The sequence below is a fragment of the Phoenix dactylifera genome, unplaced genomic scaffold (genome assembly GCF_009389715.1).
Source record: "Phoenix dactylifera cultivar Barhee BC4 unplaced genomic scaffold, palm_55x_up_171113_PBpolish2nd_filt_p 000664F, whole genome shotgun sequence".
Classification (NCBI taxonomy): Eukaryota; Viridiplantae; Streptophyta; class Magnoliopsida; order Arecales; family Arecaceae; genus Phoenix; species Phoenix dactylifera.
In genome coordinates this window covers 212,420-238,963 of record NW_024068051.1, presented here as the reverse complement: position 1 = coordinate 238,963, position 26,544 = coordinate 212,420, and the positions used below count along the sequence as shown (strand labels likewise).

General features: G+C 38.9%; 2 protein-coding genes and 1 pseudogene across 2 annotated transcripts; 2 read left to right on the top strand and 1 right to left on the bottom strand.

Moving 5' to 3' along the window:
• The first annotated feature begins 368 nt into the window (after positions 1-368).
• LOC103720318 (2,3-bisphosphoglycerate-dependent phosphoglycerate mutase 2-like) lies at positions 369-7,578 on the top strand. The gene is made up of 9 exons (XM_008809963.4): positions 369-720; positions 1,407-1,683; positions 1,868-2,091; positions 2,271-2,389; positions 2,495-2,651; positions 5,718-5,819; positions 5,932-6,051; positions 6,865-6,923; positions 7,000-7,578. Exons 2-8 carry the CDS (start codon positions 1,413-1,415, stop codon positions 6,907-6,909), a joined length of 1,038 nt encoding a protein of 345 aa, XP_008808185.2. The 5' UTR covers positions 369-720; positions 1,407-1,412; the 3' UTR covers positions 6,910-6,923; positions 7,000-7,578.
• Positions 7,579-10,404: 2,826 nt separating this feature from the next.
• On the top strand, positions 10,405-14,042 carry LOC120106850 (annotated as a pseudogene).
• A 3,401-nt stretch (positions 14,043-17,443) lies between these two features.
• On the bottom strand, positions 17,444-23,650 carry LOC120106847 (phosphatidylinositol transfer protein 3-like). Its single transcript, XM_039119944.1, is given in 10 exon segments — positions 17,444-17,616; positions 17,618-17,680; positions 17,682-17,774; positions 18,983-19,014; positions 19,017-19,061; positions 19,064-19,223; positions 19,380-19,477; positions 20,827-21,004; positions 21,171-21,260; positions 23,510-23,650. Coding segments are annotated over 9 exon segments (849 nt in total). The 5' UTR covers positions 21,240-21,260; positions 23,510-23,650; the 3' UTR covers positions 17,444-17,505.
• Between the last annotated feature and the right edge of the window lie 2,894 nt (positions 23,651-26,544).

Here is a 26,544-nt window from a genome sequence, read left to right as displayed (position 1 = left end):
TCCCTTAACCTACTATGGTGAGAAGATCTATATATTTTTTTATAGTATTTCTGTACAATTGCTTATGATGTAATAGATACAAGAATTAAAATTACAACAATAGATTCTAAGAATATGCTCTGGGTATCTCTTGATAAGTAGCTATATGATCTTGGAGAAATGCCTTAGATTTGCACCTTTTTCAAAAGATTGGACCATATCATCTCCGTATCATGTAGGATGCCCAAAAAAAAAAAAAAGTAAAAAATCAAAACCTTGTTCTAGGGCAATCTTGTAATTGCTCATCTGTAGATGCAAACAAAAGGAATATTCTTTTCATTTTGGACTTTGATTTCCGCTCTTCCCCCTCCCCCTCCCCCTCCCCTGCTACTATAAATTTTACCCACCAACTCTGTTCGTCTCCCCTAATGCCAAGTTTTGGCGACGCTGCCAAATTTCTTTCTTCTGTCCTAATAAACCAGATTCAACGTCTTCCCCTTGCCCAACTCCTGCCAAAGCCCTCGTTTTTCTCATCCCGAAGGCGATCCCTTTGTTCGATCTCTCGCTTTAGATCCTCTCCCTCCCTCCCCGCCTCGGGATCGACATGCGGCGCTGTGCCCCTCGTCGTCTTCCTCCTCTCCTCTCTTTTACCTGCTAAGATCCCTCCGAGCTTCTCTTTTGGCCCTCGTTCACATCGCTCTCTTTCGGGTTCTGGCGGACGACACCGATTCCCTATAAAAGGTGAGATCTTGCGGCCTCTCCAGCTCGATCAAGCTCGCCTTTTGTCTCCGCTTTCCTGACTTCCTTCGCATGTACGGTGGCCTTTTTCGTGGTCGTGATGTTTTTGGGGCACGTGAGCGATTTCTGTGGGAAATGGGAACCATTCATGTGGGGAAGTTGGCCTTTTGGAGATTGATGGGTTGATAGTGTTTTAGAGTTCAAATTTGCTGGGATATGATATGGAGTTATGAGAGCCGATTTTTACAGGGTTTGTGGTATTCCTCTTCATTTCTTTCGTATATTTTTAAGCATATTTTTCATTAACTTTAATGTGTGTGTGAACAAGTTTGCAGTTAATTGGTGAAAATATTGATTAAGGAATGGGTTCAGTGAGCTGTAGACTTTTTTTCTTTTAATAATTCCTCTCTAAACTTAAATATGTATGCTTCTATGGAAAATTGCAATTTCAGATGTGGTTATGAGCTGATTTTAGTATAATATTCATAGTTTGCTTATGTGACTAAACCACAAAGTAAGCAAGAAAAATAAAAGAAATCATATAAATGGTATATTTCATATCCAAAGTCCATGTTGAACACAAGAAGTTCAAACAAACTGATTATTTTTGCTGATAATTGTTCTTTTTATTCATAAAGTAATTAATCATTTAACCTTCATATCTGTGTTCTCATGTCTATAAGAAACAGATTAGAATGGCTGTCACTACATTTCATCAGGCCACTGGGTCCATCCACACCCATGGGTGTCGCAGCAGCTTTGGCTTTCAGAATGGAATTAGAAATTATTCAGTGAATATGGTTTCTAAGGGTTTTGGTGTTGATGCACGGCTTATTGCAAGGGGAAATTGTTGCTCTGGGAGCTGCAGATTAAGTGTAACACGTGCATCAAGCTCACATTCTTCCGTAGCTGATCCAGTTCAAATACCATCAAAGAATAATTCTAGTGACTCAAAGAAAAAACCACGTAAGTCTTTTTCATCTGCAGCTTTTGTTGTACATTGGAAACCCTCAAGATTGCATGTAAAGCCACATAAGATCAAAGTTCTGCCACACAAAAAGGATATTATCAGCATGTGTGATTATAATGTTTTGTCTCTCTTTGACTACTGAATTTATTCCTTTTGAAAAGGATATTTATCTGTTTGCAGATGAAACTGCGCTTATATTGATTCGGCATGGTGAGTCTTTGTGGAATGAGAAAAATTTGTTTACTGGATGTGTTGATGTACCCTTGACCCAAAAAGGCGTGGAGGAGGCAATTGAAGCTGGTAAAAGGATATGCAACATACCTGTGGACATGATCTATACTTCTTCTTTGATTCGTGCTCAAATGACTGCCATGCTCGCCATGACACAGCATCGCCGGAAGAAGGTTTCCTTTTATTTCTGTCTTCTTAAATTTGGTAGTTATGCTAAGGATCTTCTTTTTGTGTGGCCATCGTATGTATCCTTTCTAACACCAACTGACCAAGAACTACGCACACACATACACATATACTTACATATGACATGTTAACATTATTTTCCTCTTGCATATCTCATGATTTTCAGGTTCCAATCATCACGCACAGTGAGAGTGAACAGGCCCAGAGATGGAGTCAGATTTCTAGTGAAGAAACAAAGAAACAATCTATTCCAGTGATAGCAGCTTGGCAATTGAATGAACGAATGTAATGACTTCTCTTCACTTCTTTTAAGAATATTTCTTTACTTGGACGAATGTTAACCTTAGTTTGGTAATGTTGCTTTGCTGTATCAACTGTTGTTTCTTCCAGGTACGGTGAATTACAGGGTCTCAACAAGCAAGAAACAGCAGATCGATTTGGGAAAGAGAAAGTTCACGAATGGCGTCGCAGTTATGACATCCCTCCCCCAAATGGAGAGAGTTTGGAGATGTGTGCCCAGAGGGCTGTTGCTTATTTCGAAGAACAGGTAAATACTTAATTTGATTTACTAATTTCACTGTAAACATTTTATATGTTGGCTGATGCATGTTGTGGATATTTTTCTTCGTCTTATGCTTTTTCTGGTTTCTTTTATTTCTTTGTGAAAAATGGATTTGATTAACAAGTACTTATTTCTGAGCAAGGTTTCAATATGGGTGTTATTTCATTATAACAGACCTCAAAGGGAACCATTGTCCATTTTGTGCGATTTCTAGTTATTTAGTATTAAAATAATTCATTATAACAGCCATTATAGCAGAATATAGCGACAATAACAGAAAAATAACAGTGTTATTGTCCAAATCTGTCATGCCCTAAGTTTGGGACATAACATGGCCATGCTACTGGGGGGTACAACCTGCGATAACACGAAGCCAAACATTTTATTTAACTTTCAAATTCATCTCAAAACAAAATATAATAAATAAAAGTCTAATTTCATCATCCATTAAATGAAACTAATACTAGTTCAAAGTGTCTAAATCGAAACATAAATACCAAACCCATAATTTTCAATATTCTGAAAATCATTAACCATAGATTCATAGTCAATTTAAAATACTAAATTTTTTCTACAAAATTGTCAAGCTTGCTAGCGCGAACTCTAAGCCTGGATCATCTTTCGTTCCTATTGAACTTATTTATCTGAAAATAGAAAAATAAGAATAGAGATATATGAGCGACATAGCTCAGTAAGTAAATCTTATCTATCTCATCCGTTCAAGCATAATTTTTTTATATCAATACATTATTTAAGAAAAATAATAGATATTACAAAATAAAGTATTTCATAGTACCGTATATTAAAACAAATTATAAAGCCAATCATGCATGCACAAATCATTCATATTTCATAAACATGGTTTCAAGTTTATTTTGTAAATCAATTCGTAAATCATCCTTTTGCTACCATATCATAGTTCAAAATATTGCTCATAGATACTCGTGCTATAGTCACTTTATATTCGTGACAGAGTCCGTATTCGTAGTCGACAAAGATTCTTGTTTCGTATTCCAACTTTATACCTGCTGGCGGGGCTTGTGTTCATAAGGATGCTAGCTCCGGATGCCGATTTTTCTAATTTTAGAATCATGCATAGTTATCTGAGAGCCTTTCAAATACTTATATCTTTTTTTTAAAATATACATATAAATAGATAAAAATACTAAATGACATGATCAGATTTGTCTTTCATTACAAAACTATTTTCATTAACACATATGTTGATCTGTAATTTTAAGAAAAGCATGATACTTTCACAAGCAAATGTTATGCACGAAAAACATGATTATTTGAAAAATAATGAGCGTAATATGTACTTACCTCTTCCATCTTAAACCATCAAACTTCGCTAGGCAAATCTACTAAACCTATTTAAAATATTAAAAGCAAAATTAATTTCTATTCAATGTCTTGAATGAAATTATATAATAAAGAATAAGGATGATTAGTCAGATGACAGCGTTCCATAGTTCTAAGTCAGTCAGGCTTGGGCAACCCAAAAAATGAGTCATGGGGCACGAACTCGATTAGGGTCAAGGTCGTTCGATAAGGTTCATCAATGATGGTTTTAGGAACATTCAATAAGGCTAGGAGGACCTGTTCGGTAGGCAGCCCAAGCACTAGAGCGGTTTAGGGCATCTTTGCAGGGATCAACTCAAGTCCATAGAACAGGTGGACAGGATTCCATAATGGGATTCATAAGTCTGTTTAGAGAGAAATAGGTAGATGAGAGAGAAAGAAGAGAGAGAAAATAAGAAAGAGAAAGAGAATGATGGGCTCTCTCTCTCCTCTTTTTTTCTTTTCTTTTTTCTTTTTTTCTTTCTTGGTAAACATGGGAGGAAGGGAGTGGATGGTGGCTGGCTATGGTGGTCTGGCGAGGCGGCAGCTGGCAGGGGTGGCACAGTGGAGAGGAGCCGATGGCAGCGGCCGGCTGAATTCAACTCAAAAACAAAGCCAAGAAGGGTGATTCTTGGCTTGGTTGTACTCGGATCCCAGCCCGCTCGCCAGCAGATGGGGGGGTCTGGCTTCGGTCAGGGACCAACATGAGGGAGTGGTTGAGGGCTTCGGTGATGAACGTCGGTAGTGGACATGACCCAAAAAAAGGAAGTAAAACAGAGCAAAACAGGGGATCCTTTTTCTCGAGCAGTTTTCGGCTGATTTCTCAGTTGGTAGCCGTAATTCCAAGTCGTGGGAAGAAGAAAAAGGAAAGGGGAGGAAGGAAGGGTATTACCTCGGTTCCGGCAGCATCCGACAGCCCCAATTTTTGGCGGGCACAAGATCGAGCAAACACAAACTCAACAGGAGAAAATAGAGAGGGGAGCTCGATGATCGTCGGTGGAGGACCAATAGAGGTGAGGAGGTATTTATATAGAGGAGACCTAGGGCTCCGGTGGCCCTAGGTCTCCGACTCCTAGTTGGAGTCGCTGAAGAGAAAGAAGACTCCCTTTAGAGTCTTCCACTTCCTATCATGTGCATGACACGCGAGGGTTTGCGATGGGCCGGGCCGATCAATTGGATTGGGTTTGGATCGGGCCTTCACAAAATCACATTCGGTTGATAAAATATTTCTTTTTTTGGGCAGTACAACCATTTTGGGAGGGAAATTTTTTTTAAAAAATGGATTTTGAAGAGAAATGCTATTTTATTAAGGGAGTAGTGCAAATGCCGAATGGCGGTTATTTGTGTTATAATGCCATTGTGACACCAAATAGCCCACTATAACAGCCATTATCTTTTTTCCTGTGATTATATATAAATAAAGGAGGGGGGGGGGTCTGGAACTGTTATATGTAGGGAACAAATTCAAAGTTTTATCCAATATGCATTTTCAAAGGATTAAAGCTTGCATCTTTAGATTTATGGTTTATTATCTCATGTCTTGCCATACAAATGTGCCTTTATCATCTAACCCTTGGCATAAGAATGGAAAATCTTGTTGATATTTTTGTAATGAAGCAGCCCTTGGATAGTCTTTGTCTAATATGTTTAGCATTCAAATATTAGCTATTCTACTCAATTATTTGACCACTGGAAAGGATTGTATGGCAGATTGAACCCCAACTTTTGAGTGGAAAAAATGTGATGATTTCTGCGCATGGAAATTCACTAAGGTCTATTATTATGTACCTTGACAAGCTTACTTCTCAAGAGGTCTGCAAATGTCTTTATGTTTGGGAAATTTTCTATTATCAAGTACCCATAGGTCGACACACTGATCTGTGTATGAGTTTCGAACTGGAAAGTAAAATTATTCTCCCTGCAGGTAATCAGCCTTGAGTTGTCAACTGGCATTCCTATGCTCTATATTTTCAGAGATGGCAAATTCATCAGGAGAGGGAGTCCTGTAGGACCTTCTGCGGCTGGTGTTTATGCTTATACAAAGGTATGCTACTTCTTCACACTTTTCATGTATGGCTAAAATTTTCCTTTTGGCCCAAGCTATTCCTTCTTTTAAACATTGATTTTGTTAATGGTATACCATATGATCATAATATTAATCATATGCTATGCAAGATGTTAATAAACAGCAAAAAATTACAGCGCAGGAAAGATGTATTTAGGGTTACACAAGGAGAATGATACTTATTTTGAATAACTGCAGCATGATTGGCTATTCTCTTTTTTAATTTGGATTGGGCTTTCCAAAATTTTGGACTTCAGACCCTTTTTTCTTTCTTTTGTTGTGAGTGAACTGACTGCTGACGTTTTGGAGGACCCATGGCATATGCTGTAAGTGAATGATTGGTGAGACATGTTCAGATATGGTTCCACCCCTCTGCTTTTTTGGGTTCAAGGAGGAAAGATTTGGACATGGTGTACTTGATGGCTTAAAAGTTTTTAAACCATCTGTTGCTCTCCCCCCCTTTGCAGCTGCTGATTAAATACTTGATAACCAATTATGTAGTCTTTTTAATTATCTTCCTTATTGCTTATTCTTCACTTTGGTAATTGTCTTTTCTCTTAAAATATGAATTCTTCTCGTACAGCATAAAACAATCATTTCCATGAAAAGGATTGATTGTCATATCTCAATAATTTCTGTTATGGATAACAAATGAACACAAACCACACTCATCTTCCAGCATGAAAAAATTTTCTTGTGTGCAAGCATTTTTATAAGCATTGATGAATTCTTGCTTGAAGCATTTTTCAGTCATTGACAATACAAGTCATATAGTTCTGTCTCTCAATGCAGAGCTTGGCTCTTTACAGGCAGAAGCTAGATGAGATGTTCCACTGATAAGGTTTAAGCAGGTAATCTCAATTTTCTTTGTACTGTGTGGTATGACCCCAAGAATTTGTTTTATATTTCATTCCTTTTGTTTTCCAGATTGATAATGAAGGTCTTCTCGGTTAGTGATGGCTTAAGCATTATCATTTTGTGATGTCTTAGTGGCTTCAATCATATGTGATCAGTTTCATGGAGTGGTTGCTTTCGACTATGCATAAGAGACTGTCAGTGCATTCAGTTTTAGTGATGGCTTAAGCATTATCATTTTGTGATGTCTTAGTGGCTTCAATCATATGTGATCAGTTTCATGGAGTGGTTGCTTTCGACTGATGTATAAGAGACTGTCAGTGCATTCAGTTGTAATGCAAGATCTCCACATGTAGTCATGATGGGATCAACAACCATGTTTTGTTACAATTTTCTCCACATAAGCTACACACATAGAATGATAATATGACAAGCACTTGGCTGGTTACTAGTTTCTCATACCTCAGTCCACTAGTAGCCATAGCAGGAACCATGTCGATGTTGATAGTTTGGCTCCTTGGTAACCAGTTGTTAGGGTGGTTGGATTGGCTCTCTGCTCTCTATCATTATTGGTGTGTTAGTTGAATTGAGGTTCTAATCTTGTGAACATTAGGCTGTTTGGAATGGGAAAAAAATTTCTTTTGTCAAAAATCACAGGTACCATGGATTATTTCTACTTTCTGTTTTGCAGATAGGAATGAAGGTTCTTGATTCTTAATGTCTGGCTTTGACTCTTAATGTCTGCTCATTTTCATAGTAGGCATTTTTTGGTGCTTGCTTGCATAGGAGTTATTATACAGATAAGCTTTTTTTTATTTTTATTTTTTGTGATTACACAGATGACTTATACCCATCTAGTTTGGATACATTCACTCATATTAGAAGAAAAGGTATCCTGAAACCAAAAGATTCTACATAAGCTGCCATTCAATCTACTGCTTCGTTCATCTCTCAGTAAATATATGATGCGGAAAGAGAGATAAGCAATCTAGATATGCTCCATATATCCATCATCTCGGTAAATATAGAGATAAGCTCCTTCATCGTCCAAGGGTTTCAGAGAAAATTGATAATCACCGCAACCAAGATTTAAATAAGCAATCTCTTGGCCAATAATCCTGTTATAACAGCTGCTGTATGACGGGAATGACGGCTGTTATTTGAAATTTCCAAGACAAACTTCCATGCGTAATACCAAAAAAAAGGTGACTCAAAAAAAAAAAAAAAGGAAAACCCCAAAGGCATGGCCAAACAAATATGTTACTTTTGCTGTTACTGGCTAAATATGCTTTATTTTCTGTTATAATGCCAGTTGTAGCAATTATTAATTTTTTGTTGAAGCCCTTACTCAAGGCTGAAGTGGACTATGAGGCGTTCTTTTCTTTCTGCTATGACAGCAAAATAATGGTTTTAGAGCATGCCTGTAATGTGGCGATACTGGCATTATTAGACGAATGGACACAGCATAAGGAAAAAACAGAAGGCAGTTTTTCTACCATTCACCATAATGAATGCTGTAAATCTAATTTGATGCAGGTGCAATAAATAAACAAAGAGAAGGATGACAGAGGGGGAGGATTTGAGCGAATTAGATGTCAAGGGTAATAATAATCATTGTAGTACAACTATACAAGAGTTCTCTTATAAAAAAATGTTGACCTGATTATAATCTCAACAAGATAAGTCATCTTAGTACTACCTTAACTAGTAATAATACTAGTTTTTTTTTAAGACAAAAAAAGTATATAATAGGTTCTTAAAGCCTCTCAATATTTTTATTTTTTTATCTTTTCTCAACAAAATATTTTAAACTTACCATAAAAAGTACATAATAGGTCTCTTGATCAATACAATATTTTTTAATAAAAAACAATCAAATTTGAAAAATGAAACTTTAGTTCTACTACAATTACATAGTACATTTTGCTTGCATTCTCTCATTTTTTTAAATACTTTTTCCCAAAGTTTCCTCACAAGATTTCATATTTGTTTAAGGAATGATTTCTTTATTATGTTCCTTCCTATTTCTCTCTATATCATGTTACACAAATTTAAGAATTTTCTTTTGAAAGTACTTCTTAATAGCATCCATCCTGCAAAGTTAAGAAATGGTCATTCCACTACCAAAACTATGTAGCTCATAGATCTTTTCAAATTAAAATGATCAAAATATCCTTAATGGGTAAATGTGCAAAAAGAAGCATATATAAGGCGATCGCGATGGAGGACAAAAAAGTAATTTCAATTTTTTTATTTTATTTTTAATTAAAATAAATATGATTTTTATTAACGGTGTTAGGGGAATGGTTATTGTTGCTGGTGGTCCAAACCGAGAACGATTGGCACAGCGGTGTGAACGGGATTCCGTCTGAGTTGCCTTGGTTGGTGTTGATTGTGCTCCACCTTCCACCGGGGAAACCTGCAAGCAAGCCTCGCACCACCACTGGGGTAGTGGGGGCCCTCCGACGATCAAGTCAGAGGAGATTGGAGGAGAAGGAGAGATAATTGCAGGTAGTAGGAGAATGCTCTGGAAGTTCTTGCTTACCTCCCCCCTTCTTCCCCCCGTAGCATATATACCAGGCTGGGGGGTCCTTCGGGGGGGTTGGTCATCGTGTGGCACGATGGAGTTGCCACTGACATGGCCGTTACAGGGCGTCGTGGGGCAGCGCTGGATACGGCCGTGACAGGGCGTAGTGGAGCTCCGCTTTGTACGGCTGTTACAGGAGATCGTGGAGCAGCGCCGGATACGACCGTTGCAGGGACAGAGGGTCGTGGCGTGCTTCAGGGGAACAGCCTGTCGTTGTCGAGAGATTGCCGACTCGGGATCGGATTGCTGGATCAAGGGGCAGCCGACTCGGGGTCGGGCTGCGAAGCCGAAGATATCCGACTCGGGTCGGATTGCTGGATCAAGGGGCAGCCGACTCGAGGTCGGGCTGCGAAGCCGAAGATATCCGACTCGGGGTCGGGTTACTGGATCAAGGGGCAGCTGTAGTCTTCTTGGGCGCGTGTCGGTCACGTGGGGCATGGTGGCTGAGTTCCCCCGTAACAGTTATATTAGAAGGTATTTGTGTAAAAATAGTATTTTATAAGGATACAGAAATAAATATAAATTTTAAAAAAATATCTATATAAATTTGAATTTTTAAAAAGTATTCATGTAAAATATATATATAAAAAAAGAATGGATCCGGATATCCCAGTCCTTTATTGTAGCGTGATATGATAACAGGACGAGAAGACCGAGTCTCCCTCCCACATAAGTTGGCGGGAGAGTTCGTTGTCTTCAACAACGTTAGCAGCGAAAGGAGGCCAAAACGGAAAACAGAGTACGGCCTCGCGGCCACCTGTAGCCACCCCTCGTTTCAGGCCTTGGCTCTCTTTCCATCTCCCAAAACCTCTCTCCACCATCCAATCTTCCGTCCCCCCTGCCTCCATCCCACCCGCTCTCGCTTGCCGGCAGCCTCTCCGGCGACCATGGAATTATGAGAAGAATTGAAAGACGGCAGAAACCAAGTCCATCAATTGACACTCGGTTTCGTTTCCATCTGAATGTCCACTCAAGAACAGCCTCGTGATATGACCAAATCCAGCGCTAGTAATGAAAATTCCGTCAAGAATGATAAGAAGAAGAAGGTATATGTCGAGGCTTTGTAGCTCAGCTTGTCCTCCTTCGACAGGGTTCCTGTAATTATATTACGTGGTTGATCTTCTCGCTTTACCTTTCATTGCCAGTCCATCATACCAAATATTTTTAGCAAGAAGGGGAAGAATGGGGGAAGTGCAAATGACGATATATTCCCGCGGAGGGATATTGTTTATGGTATACAATCTTTTTTGAATAATTTCTTTGATAGTTTCATGTCATTTGTCCAAAGTAGCATATTTTTAAGTTCTTCGTGACATGCATTTTTTTCTTGTTTCTTTGTTTTTCCAAATTTGATAGATTTAGAGAGGAGGTACATGATAAGGAGAAGTTTCATGGACACATCTCCAGTTATCAGAAAAAGCTTTTCAGGTGGCTTGTGGAAATTTTGATCTCAATACATCCATTGTGGTTGATTGCTTGAATTCCAGCATAGCACAGAGATTAGCTATGTATAAGCCAGACTTTTATTTTTGATTTGCTTCTCTTCAGATAGACACTCGAGCTCACGCATCGAAGGTCTGAATCTATGCAGCTTCGAACGGCCATGCCGGCAACCTTCTGAAATTCAGGAATTCCGGTAGGATGATATGTGATTCGTTCATGTCGAGTTGTATTCGGAGAGCCATGCTTTCGGCCTAATATTTCTTATGTGATGAAATTTTGTGCATTGCAGGATATTTGTGGCAACATGGAATGTAGGGGGGAAGCCTCCACACAATGGTATCAACCTAGAAGATTTTCTACAAGTAGAAGGATCCTCAGACATCTATATCTTAGGGTAGGGGAAGCTGTATCTGATGTTTTAGTTTTCTATCTTGACATGGAACAAATAATTAAACACACAATCTGGTACAATGGCATCACTTAAGATATATAAGTTTTATCCCAAGAACTTGTAAATGCTTTGTGAATCCAATTATGATGAAGCTGATCCAAATCGACTTTCTACATTAACAAATTGAATGCATGTCCATTTGCACATTTGGAGAAGGATCTCTTCACCATTCTTAACTCATTCACATTGTGTGATTAAGTTTGTATTGAGGGGTTATTGGTGATAGCCTTATTTCATTTAATCTGGGTGGATCTATGGATCCTACTTTGTAATTATTTCCTATTCAAGGCCAGCAATTTCAACCCAAAAAATACCACTTACAGTCATTGTGACAAGCCATTTAACCATTCAACGTAAGTTATTAATTAATGAGCCGATATATCGACGAGTCAGATATATTACATAACTATGGCTTCTTATAAGTAATGTTAGGGAAATCTCTCAAAATTTATTATAAGAAATGTGCCATGCAAATCCTTAAAACTCCATGGGTAGTACGTGAAACTAGCATTCTCTTCACCAATAACTGCAAATGCGGAGAAGCCATTCATTTAGACGAATCAAGCCAGTCTAATTCGTATTGTTCGTTCAGTTGATCCTGACAAAGAATTGAAGGGAAAATATTTAGCTATTAGGAGCTTTCCTTCTATTATATCAGCACTAGTCTTCTTCATGCTGCATTAGAATCCACTAACCATGGACTAGAATAATGTGTGTTCTTTCTTCTCTGTATTTCCTTCACAGGTTTCAGGAAATAGTTCCTTAAACGCAGGGAATGTGTTGGTGATTGAGGACAATGAGCCTGCTGCGAAATGGCTCGCCCTCATCAGCCAAGCTCTCAACAAGCCCAAGACCAGTCCTCCAGGGATGACTCCTCTGATCCCAACACTGGCTCAAAACCAAAGTAAAGATTCCAAGTCCACGAGCGGCTCCCCTTCTTCCAAAAGCCTTCACTCAAGGTCTCAGCAAGAACTACTCGTGTTGATATGCTCTTGTTAAGACTGCAATTGCGGATCGGAGCCCTCCAGCGTCCGGCGAAGGGCAAGAGAGCTCAGGAGTTCGTCCAGAGAATTGAGTCCACCGACGAGGACTCTCCGATTACAAAGTTTGCAGGCTCCGATCAGCAAAACCAGATGAACTACTGTTTGATCTCGAGCAAGCAAATGGTTGGTATCTTCCTCTCCGTGTGGGTCAGGAGTGAGCTGGTGCAACACATCGGCCACCTTAGGGTGGCCACCTTGGGGAGAGGGATCATGGGCTGCCTTGGTAACAAGGTCAGACACAAGCTTCAGCTTCATTAGCCCCCATTAAAGCTAAAATTGGTGGCTCACAGGAATGTTTATGCTCCAGGGGTGCATTGCCGATGAGCATGTCGCTTCATCGGACGACCTTTTGCTTCGTCTGCAGCCATTTGGCTTCAGGACGAGAAGGGGGGCGATGAGCTAAGGAGGAACTCAGATGTCAATGAGATCTTGAAGAGCACACAGTTTCCTAGGATTTGCAAAGACCCCGGGTCGTCGAATTCCTGAAAAAATCCTTGAACATGAGTATGGGATCCATAACTTGCAACGAGCCAGAAACTAGAAACATGATATCAGATTCTTTAACTCCTTTTAGTTTTTATTGCTTGGCAGTCGAGTGATATGGTTTTGGTGATTTGAACTACCGTGTAGCTACTAAGCTATGACGAGACAAGAGTGCTTCTGGAGGATAATGACTGGGAATGCACTCCTTAGAAAAAGATCAGGTATGTAATCTTTGTCTAATCAACAACTTATAATGGTGAGATGCTTCTTTATTGGCAAAATATAAGTGCAAACAAATGCTAAAGTTAGGAATTATAGAGTATTGCATTTCGCTACATATTAAGTCGATCAAAGGCAGGATTGTAGGCTAGGATAAAGTGCCATGATAAGCTATATGTTGATCATATCACTACCTGTCATCCTATATATCACTACATAGTTAAATTCCATGCCTTCATTGTGTCCCCCTTCATGGCCTGTTTTACCATACCGCATGCTCGATATTGAACTTATGGTTGGTTAGATTCTTGATAAAATGATCATATTTCTGAGGCTCCTTTTTTTCTTTCTTTTCTTTTCTCCATTATACTGCTGATTACAGTTAAAATAGAGAAAGAAGCAGGGAGTATTCAATGGGGAAGAAGGAAGATCTATTTTGCTCCTACTTACAAATACTCACACAACTCCGATTCTTTGCTGGGGAGACAGTAAATCTAAGAAGAAGCGTAGAACACCTGCATGGTATATTGTAGCATTATCTATTCCAATATATATATACCTTCCAATGCTAGTAATTAGGAATGATAGGTTTTAGGCAGTTCTAATAAGTTCCTTTGAATGCTTTTATGATATTAATCCAGGTGCGATCGAATATTATGGCATGGGGAACGGAATAGAACAGCTTCAGTATATAAGAGGAGAGTCGAGATTCTCCGATCATAGGCCTGTCTGTGCCGTATTCGTGGCTCAGGTTGATATGAGAATGGTGGCAGAAGGCAGAATGGTTATTCCAGTGTCGGTTCGAGGATTCCTTTCGATGAACTCATACCTCAGAGACACAGCTTCTATGAATTCTAAAAGGGAGATTTCTCTTATTGTGTATACTTAATAAGAAGAAAGGTTGATCTATGTCCCTAGCTTTGCTTGTTAGCTCTCAAATTAATTACGTCTCAAACAAGGCCAACAAAATTGGTTTTTGGCATGTAAAATAGCTGTCAGGAACTCAGGTCTTCTACGTTTCTTGTGTCCTTTTTTCCCCCAAAAATTTCTTTTGAGGGCAATGGGAACTACATGTAACAAACACCATATATATCACAAGAGAAATAATAATATAAAGGCATCAGTAAATACACTGACCCCCATTCAATAAAAAATTACATGAATTCTTTTTTTATTGGTACACCATGCTTATGCACCTATGTATAAAGTAATCATAGGGAAAGCTCAACGCACTAGTACTATCGTTCTTTTCTTTGTACACCCACCTGACGACATGTATAGTAGGAGAAGATGAGCATGAGCATCTCCTATTGTGATTCTCTTCAGTGCAGTTCAAAGTTCCAAATCCAACTCTTCTATAGAAGTGCAGCAGGTCTTCTTCTTCTGCAGCCAAAGGACTGTAATCATGTCATTCTCCTCCCTCCGCGTCTTCAAACACCATATGTCCATCCCATCCCCTAATTTAATGGTCTTCCTGTGTCTCTCGGACACACCATTGATTGACCCATTGCCAATTCCTTTTTTCATCCCTCATGCAATACAACATCATGAGCTCATCAACTGACCCTCTCTGGGACACCAATCTCAGATAAGTGAAGCTATTCCACTAGTCTGATGACTCTCATCACAATATCCATCACTTTCCATTCGTAGATCGGAATTATGCTTTGGAGCACCCATTAAGTTCTTTGAATCACCTCGGAAGCTTTTTTTCTTTTATGTCCTTAATAAACTCACATTTCTTCTTGTCATTGCTGTGATGATTGGAGGGAAATCCTTGAGGTGCCAGTGTTGCTTTAAGCTTCAAAGAGGGCCTCTCCTGGTTAAACTACGTACGTTAGATGATGGGTGCACCAGACCCCGTCGTGTCCGAGCCGAACCCACGCTACTTAACATCCATGGACTGCTTTCTGCGAGTTAGCTACAACGTCGGAAGCGTGGGAGCAAGGGGTAACCCAACAATGAAGACGTGCATGGGTTCCGAAGCGGACGCAAGACGGGGGGTGGAGATGCCATGAATGCCCGGGATCACACGCGGACGAAGGATGGAGAGCCAGAGAGGCTTCGGAGCGATTGTGGGGAAATGGGAGCGATGCGTGATGGCCCGTAGTTCGCGTTGACTGTGGGGGAGAAGGGCACTGATGGACTCCGAAGCAGATGGGGGGATGTGATCGGAAACTGATGGACGATGGCTCGCCTTGTACGGAGGCAGGGGAGTAATTTAAGAGTGAGAGGGGAGTGAGGGGAGTCTTTTTGTCTCCTGTCCTGCTGGTTATCTTGTATTGGGTTCCTCTCACCCGAAGAGAGAATTGTAACTCTGCTATTTGCATGGCTTATCTTCTCTTTGGGAAGAGCCATTGATATCATTTCCTTTCCCTTGTCTTCATTTCTTCTTCTCTAGTTGGGACCTACCATTAGACCATGTCTCACTTTCTCCAGCATTCATTTTATTCTGTAGTCTCTTAAGACTGCCAAACCAACCTTGTGATATGGTCTAAAATTTGGGCTCATATACTGGATGACTGTACTAAGAGCCTCAGCTTACAAGCCTTCTTATGGTCATGAGGTTCCTTATCCTGCCTTCCAGGGCCTCCTCTCCTGTGGGCCACCAAGGAGGGGATGGGCCCTTATCCAAAGGGATAACCTCCTCTATGGAGATTCACAAATGTTTGATAGTAGGGAGGAAGAGAGAGAGATGCCCTTTGGCAAACAGGGCAATGGGCTGTCGAATGGCAGAGCCCAATGGCTAGTTGACAGGTGCAAATGAAAATCAGGGGAATTAAAGACCACCGAATCCTGCGCTGAGGTAGGATGTGCAAGAAAAATGGAGACGGTTCAGCCTATTTCAGCCAGCTAACTCAGCAGCAATCAGAAAGGATAGAGGTCCTAGCACAATTTAGGATTTTCTTCAATACTTGGTTTCCTATTAATACCTGATTTGTTTACCATATTTCTCAAAAACTTCCAAAAAATACCTTCGACATCATATGTAGAGACCTTTAGAAATGATTAATACATTATCCTACATTAGAACTCATTTAGTTTGCAACAAGAATTTTCTCCTACTCATATATTTTTCCTCGAAAACTAATACCTTAGATATACGATGAGAAGGGATTTTTGACAAAGTTGGTTGAGCATTTGCTTTCTAAAAAAAAGTTGCATTAAACATATGTCCTTAAAGAAAAGATCTTACTATATTCTATTTAAAAGCTTAAGAGTACTTTTGAAAAAAAAAAATAACCTAATCTCCATTCGGTGGAACTGAATTTTTCAATGTTCCATATGAGTTTTTTTTTTCCATGAAAAAAACTACTTTCTCATCTTCTTCTTGAAAAAACTCTAATCAAATACGAAATATTTATCCATTTTTTCATTACCCTCCTCTTCTTCCCGGCGAACCAAACGAGCCTTAGACGGCATATTTTTGGGGCACAAGCAAACCTCTTCTTTAAGGCCTTCCCTCTTGTACACATCTGGACCACTGGATTAGACCTGGGCAGTCAAAATACATAGTGGAATAGGGGAGTTCCCTGCGGAGTTCCATTCTTGGCCGGGAATTCATTGCGTTGGGAAAACAACTGATAAGCATAGGAAATTATATTGTTGAAATACAAGCTGAACTCGTAAATAGTCCATTCCCAATGAAAGCTCGAAAGGGAAAAGGTCTGACGATCTGCATTCCATCATGCATAATGTCATGGCCCGGCTTAATTGGTTGGTTCACAGTGCACAACAAAGAGGCCCCTTGTTTCAGCCCCCCACCAATACGCATACGAAAGGCTTCAGCTTATTCACCTACTTCAAGCTACAATCTTATCATACTGCCTAGCAATAATGGTGCACTTAATTGGACAGTCACCATAAATTTTCCCCCTAATGGGCTTCAGCTGATACACTGGACTCGCAAACAGTTATCAATAACCAGTGAATCCAGACAAAAAAGAACAAGCTTTGGAATGGGGGCATCACATAAACAACAGTAAGCAGGGGAACCTGAAAGGTAGGAAATTGGACATTCTTCGACAGGATAAAGTATTGATTTCTGATGCAATTCTTCTTAGTAAGTGGGAAAAAATTCGAGCTCATTTGAAGCTCAGGGTGAACAGCTATGAAGAAACACAGGTTAATGTAAGTTGGTATTATTCAGTTTAACCCAGTATCACATTAACAATTCTTGTTCTCCTCTCACTGAACTGACTGCCTGATCTGATCCGGCCACTCCTCCCACTGCCAGTTACCTCCACTGAACCATCTACAGGTGAACATTCAGAATCAGGCATATGAGTTTCCTCGACTTGCCTTCACACTCTTTATCAGACTGATCAGAATCTGATTCTGAGTTGCCTGTGTCAAGGACTGCCATTGTCATTTCCAATGGTTTTAGAAGACATAGACGCATTCTCTTGGCTCCAGAATAAAGGAATCCGCTTATCATCTTCTCTCATCCTCTGCGCATAGTCCATTGATATTGAAACCCACTTGGTTATGGCCCCCAAATGCACATTCTAGTTCATCCATGTTAAAAAAGTTCTTCCATGATCTTCTTGGTGCTGTGGTCGTCAGAGTACACAAACTTAACTTTTCTGTAAGTCTTCGGCTCTAGAAAGGGTTTCACCACCTGCCACACATGATTAATGCATCTTTAACTAACAAAAGTACATCTACATGCTTGATTTTGCTGATCTCCCGAATCCAAAAAATATATATTTCCATAAACTTACATGAAAGTCGAGCTCTATAATGATGCACAATTTTTAGAATGATCAACTTCACCTGGCTGGATCTTTAGCAAAATATCGATAATGGGCTAATAAACTAAACCTATATAACCAGTGCAGGCGTTGGGGCTTAAGATACACCTACTAGTTAGGATTAGGGATTATTATGTGTTAAGGATAAGTTAGTAATTTCTGTATTTTCAGATATTTAGAAAATATATGCTAGATGGACCATGAGAATGCATGGAATGGTGCATTTGCAGCCTCATGAAAAGTGGCTGGCATCTCCCCAGAAGAACATTGGTATATGAATCAAAAAGCAAAGAATCATCTGGTTGTTATCATAAAAAATGAATCATCTGGTTACGTGAGAGAACTATTTACAATTTCAGCTTCAAATATCAAAAGGTAGGTATTAAATAATATATCATTGATCAGCAATGCAAACAAGGTTTTAAGTCCCGGTGGATGGGGGGGGGGGGGGGGGGTGTCCCAGTCGTCCTGTCCTATTCCTATGAGAAATGGGACAAGGACAATGTCAGGACTCTAAAACCGGGGAGAGAAGAAGAAAGAGGAAAGAAAGAAAAGAAGGAAGATGAAGAAAAGAAAAGGTGAAAGGAAAGAAGAAAAAGAAAAAGAAAAGAAAGAAAGGAAGGGAGAAAAAAACAAAGGAAGGAAAGAAAAGAAGAAAGAAGGAGAAAGAAGAAGAAAAAGGAAAAAAGAAATAAAGGAAGGGATAAGAAAAAGAAAGAAAAAGGAAAGGAAAGAAAGGAAGATAGAAGAAAAGGAAAGGAAGGGAAGCAAGAAGAAAAGGAAAGGAAGGGAAGCAAGAAGAAAAGGAGAGAGACGGAAGATATCAATCAAGATGGATGATCGAGACCGCCGCCAAGATGGGGTAGGACAACGGACGTCCTGTTCCGTGGAGAAACCGGACACCTCTGTCCTATGGGATTTAAAACCTTCAATACACACATATCAAAAAAATAAAAGTAATTACACATGGCAAGTGAGGCAATTCTATAGCTGCAAGTCATTTTTTCGCTTCTATCTCAAGAGGCAAGTTGTATAAAAATGTATTGATGTTTTTAATGTTAAAATGGATACTTACCATCCAGAAAGACTCGAAGAACTTTGGTGGGTGTACAGAATTGCTAAGCCCAGTCTTTCTGGGTAATGATCTTGTAAACATGGGCTGTTTCCTTTGTTACTTTCACTGATAGGTTTGAGAGGTTGAATCCATGGAAATCAACGAGCCACACCATCTGTTCCTGCTCTGGTGGAAGGTTTATAATAGCATTCTCCATACAATATACCAAGTATCTAATCTGTCCCTTTGTTGACTTTGTGTTCTGCAGTTCAATTGAAATTTGAGAAAGTGACATTTAGGCAAGTATCAGCAATGTGAAATTACAGTTTTCGTGAAACAGGTTTCTACTAAATCCAATATCCATATGCATATGTGCATTTAGGCTTGGTGAACCATAAGGAATAGAAACAGATCAAACCTGGCACCCAGGTCTCATGACAAGAATGCTCCTCCCATGCTTGTCGAAGTAATTAGTTCTGTAAATTTTTCCTGTCTCGGCTTCATTGGCTACCTCCTCCTAAAAGCAATAGTATTGAAAGGATAAAAAGGATAAAAGGAAAATAAAAACCAGTAAGTTTCACGATAACAAGCAAATTGTATTACATTAAAACTGTAACCCCTGTCTACATTATGCGGCATCTTCCTTGGATAGTTTTTGGGAAGATAACTCAGAAACATAACTGCAGCTGCTGCCAATGACATAACTTGAAAAACTAAGGCTGCTAACAAAGCACATAACTAGAGACACATTTGAAGTTTTATATCCTTAACAGCATTAAAGTTGTTAATTTGCTTAACTCTAAAACAACAGAAATGACTCATTTGCTTTTCCAAGACAATGGGTGAAGCAATTTCTTACATTAAGGTTCACCTGGCTGTACATTGAGAGGGAGCAGTGGCCGAGACAGTTTGTTTTTTCATGCACCAGTTTGTTTTTTCATCATATGCCTGCCTCTTTTTCAATAACATGGTACCTAAGTGCCTATTCTTGGATCATCAATATTCGATACCATTATAAGAAATTCTCATGGATTTCAGGAACTTAGTTCCAATTTTCAAGCTGTGAGAATAAACAGATGACCTAGAGATTGACAAACAAGATAGAAAAGCACGCAGGTTTCATGGAAACTTGCCCTATTTGTCTCTATTAAGAGCCACAAGATTGACCAATAAAATTCAGAAACATATAACAAGGAATAGTAGAAGTAAAGCCAATATATAAATCTTCAGTGAAGGCAACTTAAGTAGACAACATATAAATTTCCCCACAAACTCACTTTGCTAAACTCTGCCATCGTGCCTAAGTCCTCTCCTAACTTCCCCTTCCCCCTTCCTTTCTCCCCCATTACTGCACTGCTATGTTTTGTTTTTTTTTTCCTTTTGTTTTCCCTTTCTTTTATTTTGGTCTTCTAGGCCCATACTCCTTTTTGCTTTCATTATTGTAATTAAATATGTTTTGTTCTTACCTCCTTTTTTTCTTTAAATATATTTAGATTTGGCGTTGGCCGCCTTTTTAGTTGAGCACAAGTTGTATTGCTTGCTATTAAGAACTAAGTTTCTATCATATACAAAGTAATTATATATATACATCAACAGGAAGCAGGATAGAAACTTATGAAGAAGTATGCAGAACCTTTAGTTCCAATATCAACTAAACAACTCTCATTCAACATTTAGAAGATATAGTTAAAAGACGCCATTTTGGCCATTCCACATCAGAAAAATTCTTTTGTATTAGCCCAATGATTACATTCTCCGAAACGATGATACACAAGAATGATTGCACTATAACTTCAGCATGCAAACTAGTTCTCAAAAGAAAAAAAAAACACTTAGCATCTGAGCTTCCGTCATAACTGACTTACCCCAGCGAATTTCTTCTGGCTTGTATTGAAGGCGCCATTTCAAGGTTTCCTTCAGCATTTTAGTTGCCTTCTTAACATTCCAATTTCTTGCCGCCAGATATCTTGCAATTGATGCATCAGAACAATAAAGGGATAATTTGTCTGGCAATGTGCCTAATGATGCTCTTACTATACCAATCTGCGACGGAAAATAAAGAAAACATCAAAATCAAGAGAAAATGGGATACACCTTTTTTCCTCAAAAAAAAAAATCTCTTAAACCTTTAATTTGAGGCATAATGCATCCACTTTACCAACATTCTAAACTTTATAAACAAGAAAGCAGCAGAAGAAAGATGGATCACCTTAGCTCTCTGCTCCTCAAATACAGATTGCTTTTCAGAACCATTTGACGCGGAGTTCATTGAACTCATACTCAAAAATTCTGAGGTTTCCTGGAGAGAAAGAGCTAAAGAATGTGATGTTCACGAAAAAACTTTTGCCCGCAGAAACAGGCAACAATCAGCTTCTCTTAAACCTAATGTAAAACTGCAATTAATTTAACATGATAACTCCTCTGAGAATTTAACCAAAAGACGAGAATGAGTTAATCAACTGTGGCCAAAAAAAGATGAAACCAAATCACAATACTTGAAGAAAAATAAAATGATTTAGTATAGATAAATCATTTGCTCTCTGCAAGTTTGACTTACCGAACTTACTTGCATTTTGTGTCTCTTTACCGGCCCCAACTAGTCCGCTATATCCATTTCTTTGTCCACTTTTCCTTCTAGCATGTTGAACATTCTTCGATATCTTAGCCTTGTGTGGTTAAAACCATCATCCAGCTTCTTTGTGTTGAATTAATTTTGTGTCATTCCTGTTAGTTCACTTACAAACACACTGTGCATTTAGATCTGTCTCTTTGTCCTGAGTGAGTCACTGCCTCCTAAAGGCACTTTCAGTCTATCTTCAAATCACTTCTTGTGCTTTAAGTTAACTCCCTGACCTAAACATAAGCCTCTAAGTGTAGAAAAGGGGGAAACTCAAGAAAATCAGCCAAGCTTTTATCGAATCTAATAAAACAATAAACTGCTCCTAGAAGAGGCTCCATCTGTTCTTATCTGGGTCTCTTCCCGGCTACAAAGAGTCACTAAGCTAGCTGATTTGAGTCCAAAAGGGACACCTTTAGACTTACAAAGAGTTCACTAATAAGGTTATAAAATTTGATCCCTGTGGTGCCCCATGCTGCAATAATTAGAGACCCCTAAAAGCAAACGGTGAAACAAATGTATAAAGGCTCATGTTTTGGTAAAGTAACTGAAAACTTCCAGAATGAATGAAAATAGAAGCATAAGGACCCCCGACCTGAGAATAGAATACTATAATTGACTTAGAGAAAAAACAATCCTTATTAGATAAGAAGTCTTTTTGACCAAAACAGTTATTAGATAAGAAGTCTTCGAGGGAACCAAACCCTAAGACTTCCACCTCTGGGTAACTTCTTAAGTAAACACTTAATCGGCGTCCTGGACTAGTAACTCACAGCTGGAAAGATTTCACCTTTTTGCCTCATAAGTCTCCAAGACTTTCCCGTCAATCTTCTGAAGTTATTATATGAACTATGTTGCTTCAGACAACAAAATTAAAAATATATATGTTGCCACATTCTAGCCATATCATATTCTACTTTTCCAAAATTTGCCATACCTACATATTGGTAATAACATCATATCCATATACTATATCTGAGTCCATGCTTCCTAGCATGCCATACACTTCTGCAAACTTCTGCTACCTGCACCTTCTTATAAGCAGCATAAATCACATAAATGGTGGATTATGAACTTGCCCCATATCAGCCAAACAGAATAAACATTGCCTACAATTGCATGGATAGCATTCTGGTGTCCTTGTTATTTTCCTTGTTTTTGTTCTGAGAATAGGACAGAAGGAAGCCGAGCCAAAATTGGGGTGAGGGAAAGATTCAATCCAGGTCACCAGCATCCAGTGCCCAGTACCCTGCCAATTAAGCCACTTGGCATCCTCCATGCATATATTAAACTTTCTTAACGAAGATATTCTTTTGTCCACCCAAAACTCCATTGACACAATACATCATGCAGTTCTCCTTCGCTGCATGATTTGCAGCCATTGTTGAGCAAACATCAAAAATCTGCCAATTTCTGGTCCACATCTTGACCAAAATCCAGTTAGTCAACACCATTCTCTACCGATTCCACTACTGAAAGACAAAAAAAAAAAATGGTATCCAGAACACAAATTTATATCCAAGGGATCAATTCAATGCCGTCAACAAACTAATCTCTAACGGATCAGAGCACAACCATTTTCTTATATTATTCAATTAAACGCTTTAATCGGATGAGCTAAATTACTCACAGAACGCAACAAATTCGTCAAATGACATTAATCAAAAGTAGGTCAAAGATCGTAATCCACACCCATCACAAAAGTCAACCAACATCCATAAAAAAGATCGCAATCCACCATTAACCAATAAAACAAACTAGTCAAAATCGTTAAATTGTGTTCCCCCCAGATTCCGGGAGCCCACATATCAATTGTTGGCAAAGATAACGACTCGATGCCAGATGGAATCCAGAGAGGAAAAGAAGGAGATCACAAGCGCAAGATAAACAAGAGCAAATGAGGCGGTGCTAACGTGAGAGGAGTGGCTTACCTCCGGCAAATCTGGCGGCGGATGACAGCGGAGCCACGGTCCGACCAGCTGAACGACCGCCGAGGGTAGAGATATCCGAAAAAAGGCTGTCCAAAGCGAGACCGAGGGAGGGAGGGGGAGAGAGAGAGAGAGAGAGAGGTGGGGGGGGGGGGGGGGGGGGGGGTGGTGTGGGGGGTGAGCCGGTTAATAAGGGAGCAATAAAACCAAAGAGCAGGCGTGGAGGTTCGGCAAAAAAAAAGAAAAAAAAGAAAAAAAAGGAAGGCGGGGTCCACCAATTGGACGGTAGAGATTTCAACATAATAGGGTTGATGAGTCATGAGGTGATCAGAGGGGGGAATGGGTTGGAATATTCTGTGTGGTGGGGCCCACATAAAGGTGCATGAAAATCTAATTGCCGAGCATGTGGTATGATTGATTGTGTGTGGGTCCTTTCGTATCAGAAAAAAAAAATGTTGGGGTTAAATGAGCCCGAATTTGATCCATAATGATGTAATTTGGACTAAACATGATACTCTTGTAGATTAATCATATGATGTCTTATCTTTCACTTTTAACTAAGTTAAACAAAGGCCTTGAAGGATTGGGCCCATTGATCAAACTAGAAAGGGCTACATAGCGCCGAAAAGTAGATTTAGCATGTTAGATATAGTTAACTTGAGAAGAGAAGAGGACAACATGTTCTAACTTATCAAGTTAAAGAGTAAAATTTAGATCTAAATTGTGGACAAATTATATGTGGCGGTCAAGAAAAGTAACACTGGAAATTGAAATGACTTAGAGCTCTGGCATGAAGCATGCTTCTCACTTCAAGGGCCTATTACAACCTAGTAATTGAGATTTGGTACCTTAGATTAGAAAGAAAGAGAAGGAGAAGGGAAAGAAGAAGAGGGTGAGAGAGGGGCTGGGGTTAGGAAGGCCCGAATACTATAGGGTGGAAAAAAATCTCAATAATTTTTTCTCACTTTTTTTGAAAAAATGGGTTGGAAAGATTCGATTAACATTAGCTGAATCAGGTCTCATATTTTATAATACTAGAAATCTTGTTTCCAAATTCAAGGATCTAATAGAATTATCCAAATAAGCTCTAAGAATATGTTTATGTTCTTGCTTTCTACATCGGTCTATTTGTCTAAGCAATATAACTTTCTTGGACTTTTGTCATCAATGTTAGATTGTTGAGTTGGTAGATCACAAGTAAAACTCGAAAGTCTAGAAAAGTTGAGCTCAAACATAATATGTGGATTATTTAAGTTTTGATATTTTAGGCCATGAGATGGATGAGTCTTTCTTCTTCTTTGTTTTTCTAAGCAAAACAATTTTTTGGTAAATAAACAAAGAAAAACCCCTATTGCAAATATGTAAGGTTGAGAACCTTTAATTAATTGGAGAGTTGAAATGAGCATACAATATACAACAAGAAAACTCCATCCACAACATGGATAGCAACAATACAAACATCATGGTCGTGACTCAACCAACACCAAAATTGCTACCAAAGATAATATAGAGCACCCACCAGTATAAAGCACCTCCAATTCTACAACAGTCACCCCCAAATATAAAAGCATCATTTTCAAGTGCACAAAAAAGATTACTTTGGATGGACTACAGTTTTGGTATTAACAAAAAAGACATAATTAATCAAGCCAGTTCATCCAAGCATAAAAAGATTCTTTTTGCCAAAAAAAATCTAAGAAATCGTAGCCACTTACAACTTACAACATCAGGACTGAAATGGAACAAGAGACCATGTACCAACATGTTGGAGAGCGGGGAGTTCAGTGTTTATAGCAGCACGCCACTTTGAAACTTTAGATGCTTGTGTATATTATGATTCAGATGGATGAGCAACGAATAAAAAAGTAGGAACAAGATGTTTGGAGCTAAAGAAGGTCTTCTTTTAACAATTCTATGTTGGGATCTCGTCACCATTGAATGAGTGCGGCTTGGGTTTGAGGCTAGTTGAGGTGGGCCAGATGGAAATAAGCTAGATGTTGGATTAGGTTATGGGATGAAATTATTTTGGGACTGTTCTCGGTGAGTTGAATAGAGTGGTTGGGAAAGTTGGTCGATGGACTCCTAGTTGCTAGAAAAATGCTTAAAATAGGCTGGAGTTTGAAGTAGAGCTTGAACATTGGGTAGTATTTTGGTGTGGCACTGTTGGAAACTGAATGCGACCCACGATGTTACAAATCTGAAAGTGATGGGGATGAGGAAAGAGAGGTGATATGGCAATATGAGAAGAAAGACTCATCAAAGGCGACATATCTTGATACAAAATTGCGACTTGATTTAATATCATGGCATTAATACCCCTTTTGATTGGTACTGTAGCTAAGAAAATACAACAAGAGGACTTAAATTCTAGTTTATGAGATCGGTAAGGGTGAAGACATGGATAACATGCACATCCAAAGGCTTTGAGACGGGTGTAGTTTGGTGATTTTTAAAAATAAATTTTATAAGGTGATATGCGAGGTGAAGAGGAAATAGGCAACCTGTTAATAAGATATGTAGCAGTTAAAAAGTCTTCGAGCCAATACTTTAAAGGTAAATTAGAGTAGGCCAATAAACTTAGAGCGGTTTCAACAATATGGTGATGTTTTCATTTGGAAAAGAAACATCATTTTGTTCAGGCATGTATAGATAGGTTAAATGATGAACAATACCATGATATTTAAAAAAAATAGTGAATGCATGTCCTATGAATTCGCCCCACCGTTCGACTATAAAATTTTGATTTTTGTTTCAAAAAGATTTTTAGCTTGGTATTTGTAGTGAACAAATATAATGAACACATCAAACTTGCATTTAAATAGAAATAACCTTGTATAAAGACTATAATTATCAACAAAAATAAGATAATACTTGAAGTTTGAAATCAAAGCAACAAGAGGAGGGCCCCATACATCACAATCTATTATTTCAAAAAGTTTATTAGACAAGGAACTAGAAGGAGAAAAAGAGATTTTGGGACTCTTTCCAAGTTGACAGGATGGGCAAATATTATTGGACGACTTTATTGAAGGAGAAAC

Bases quoted from the DNA above. Each gene is read 5' to 3' on its own strand.
- LOC103720318 (XM_008809963.4), top strand. From the start codon at position 1,413: ATGGCTGTCACTACATTTCATCAGGCCACTGGGTCCATCCACACCCAT. The intron at 1,684-1,867 runs GTAAGTCTTTTT...ATCTGTTTGCAG, and splicing joins TGACTCAAAGAAAAAACCAC to ATGAAACTGCGCTTATATTG. The intron at 2,390-2,494 runs GTAATGACTTCT...TGTTTCTTCCAG, and splicing joins TGGCAATTGAATGAACGAAT to GTACGGTGAATTACAGGGTC.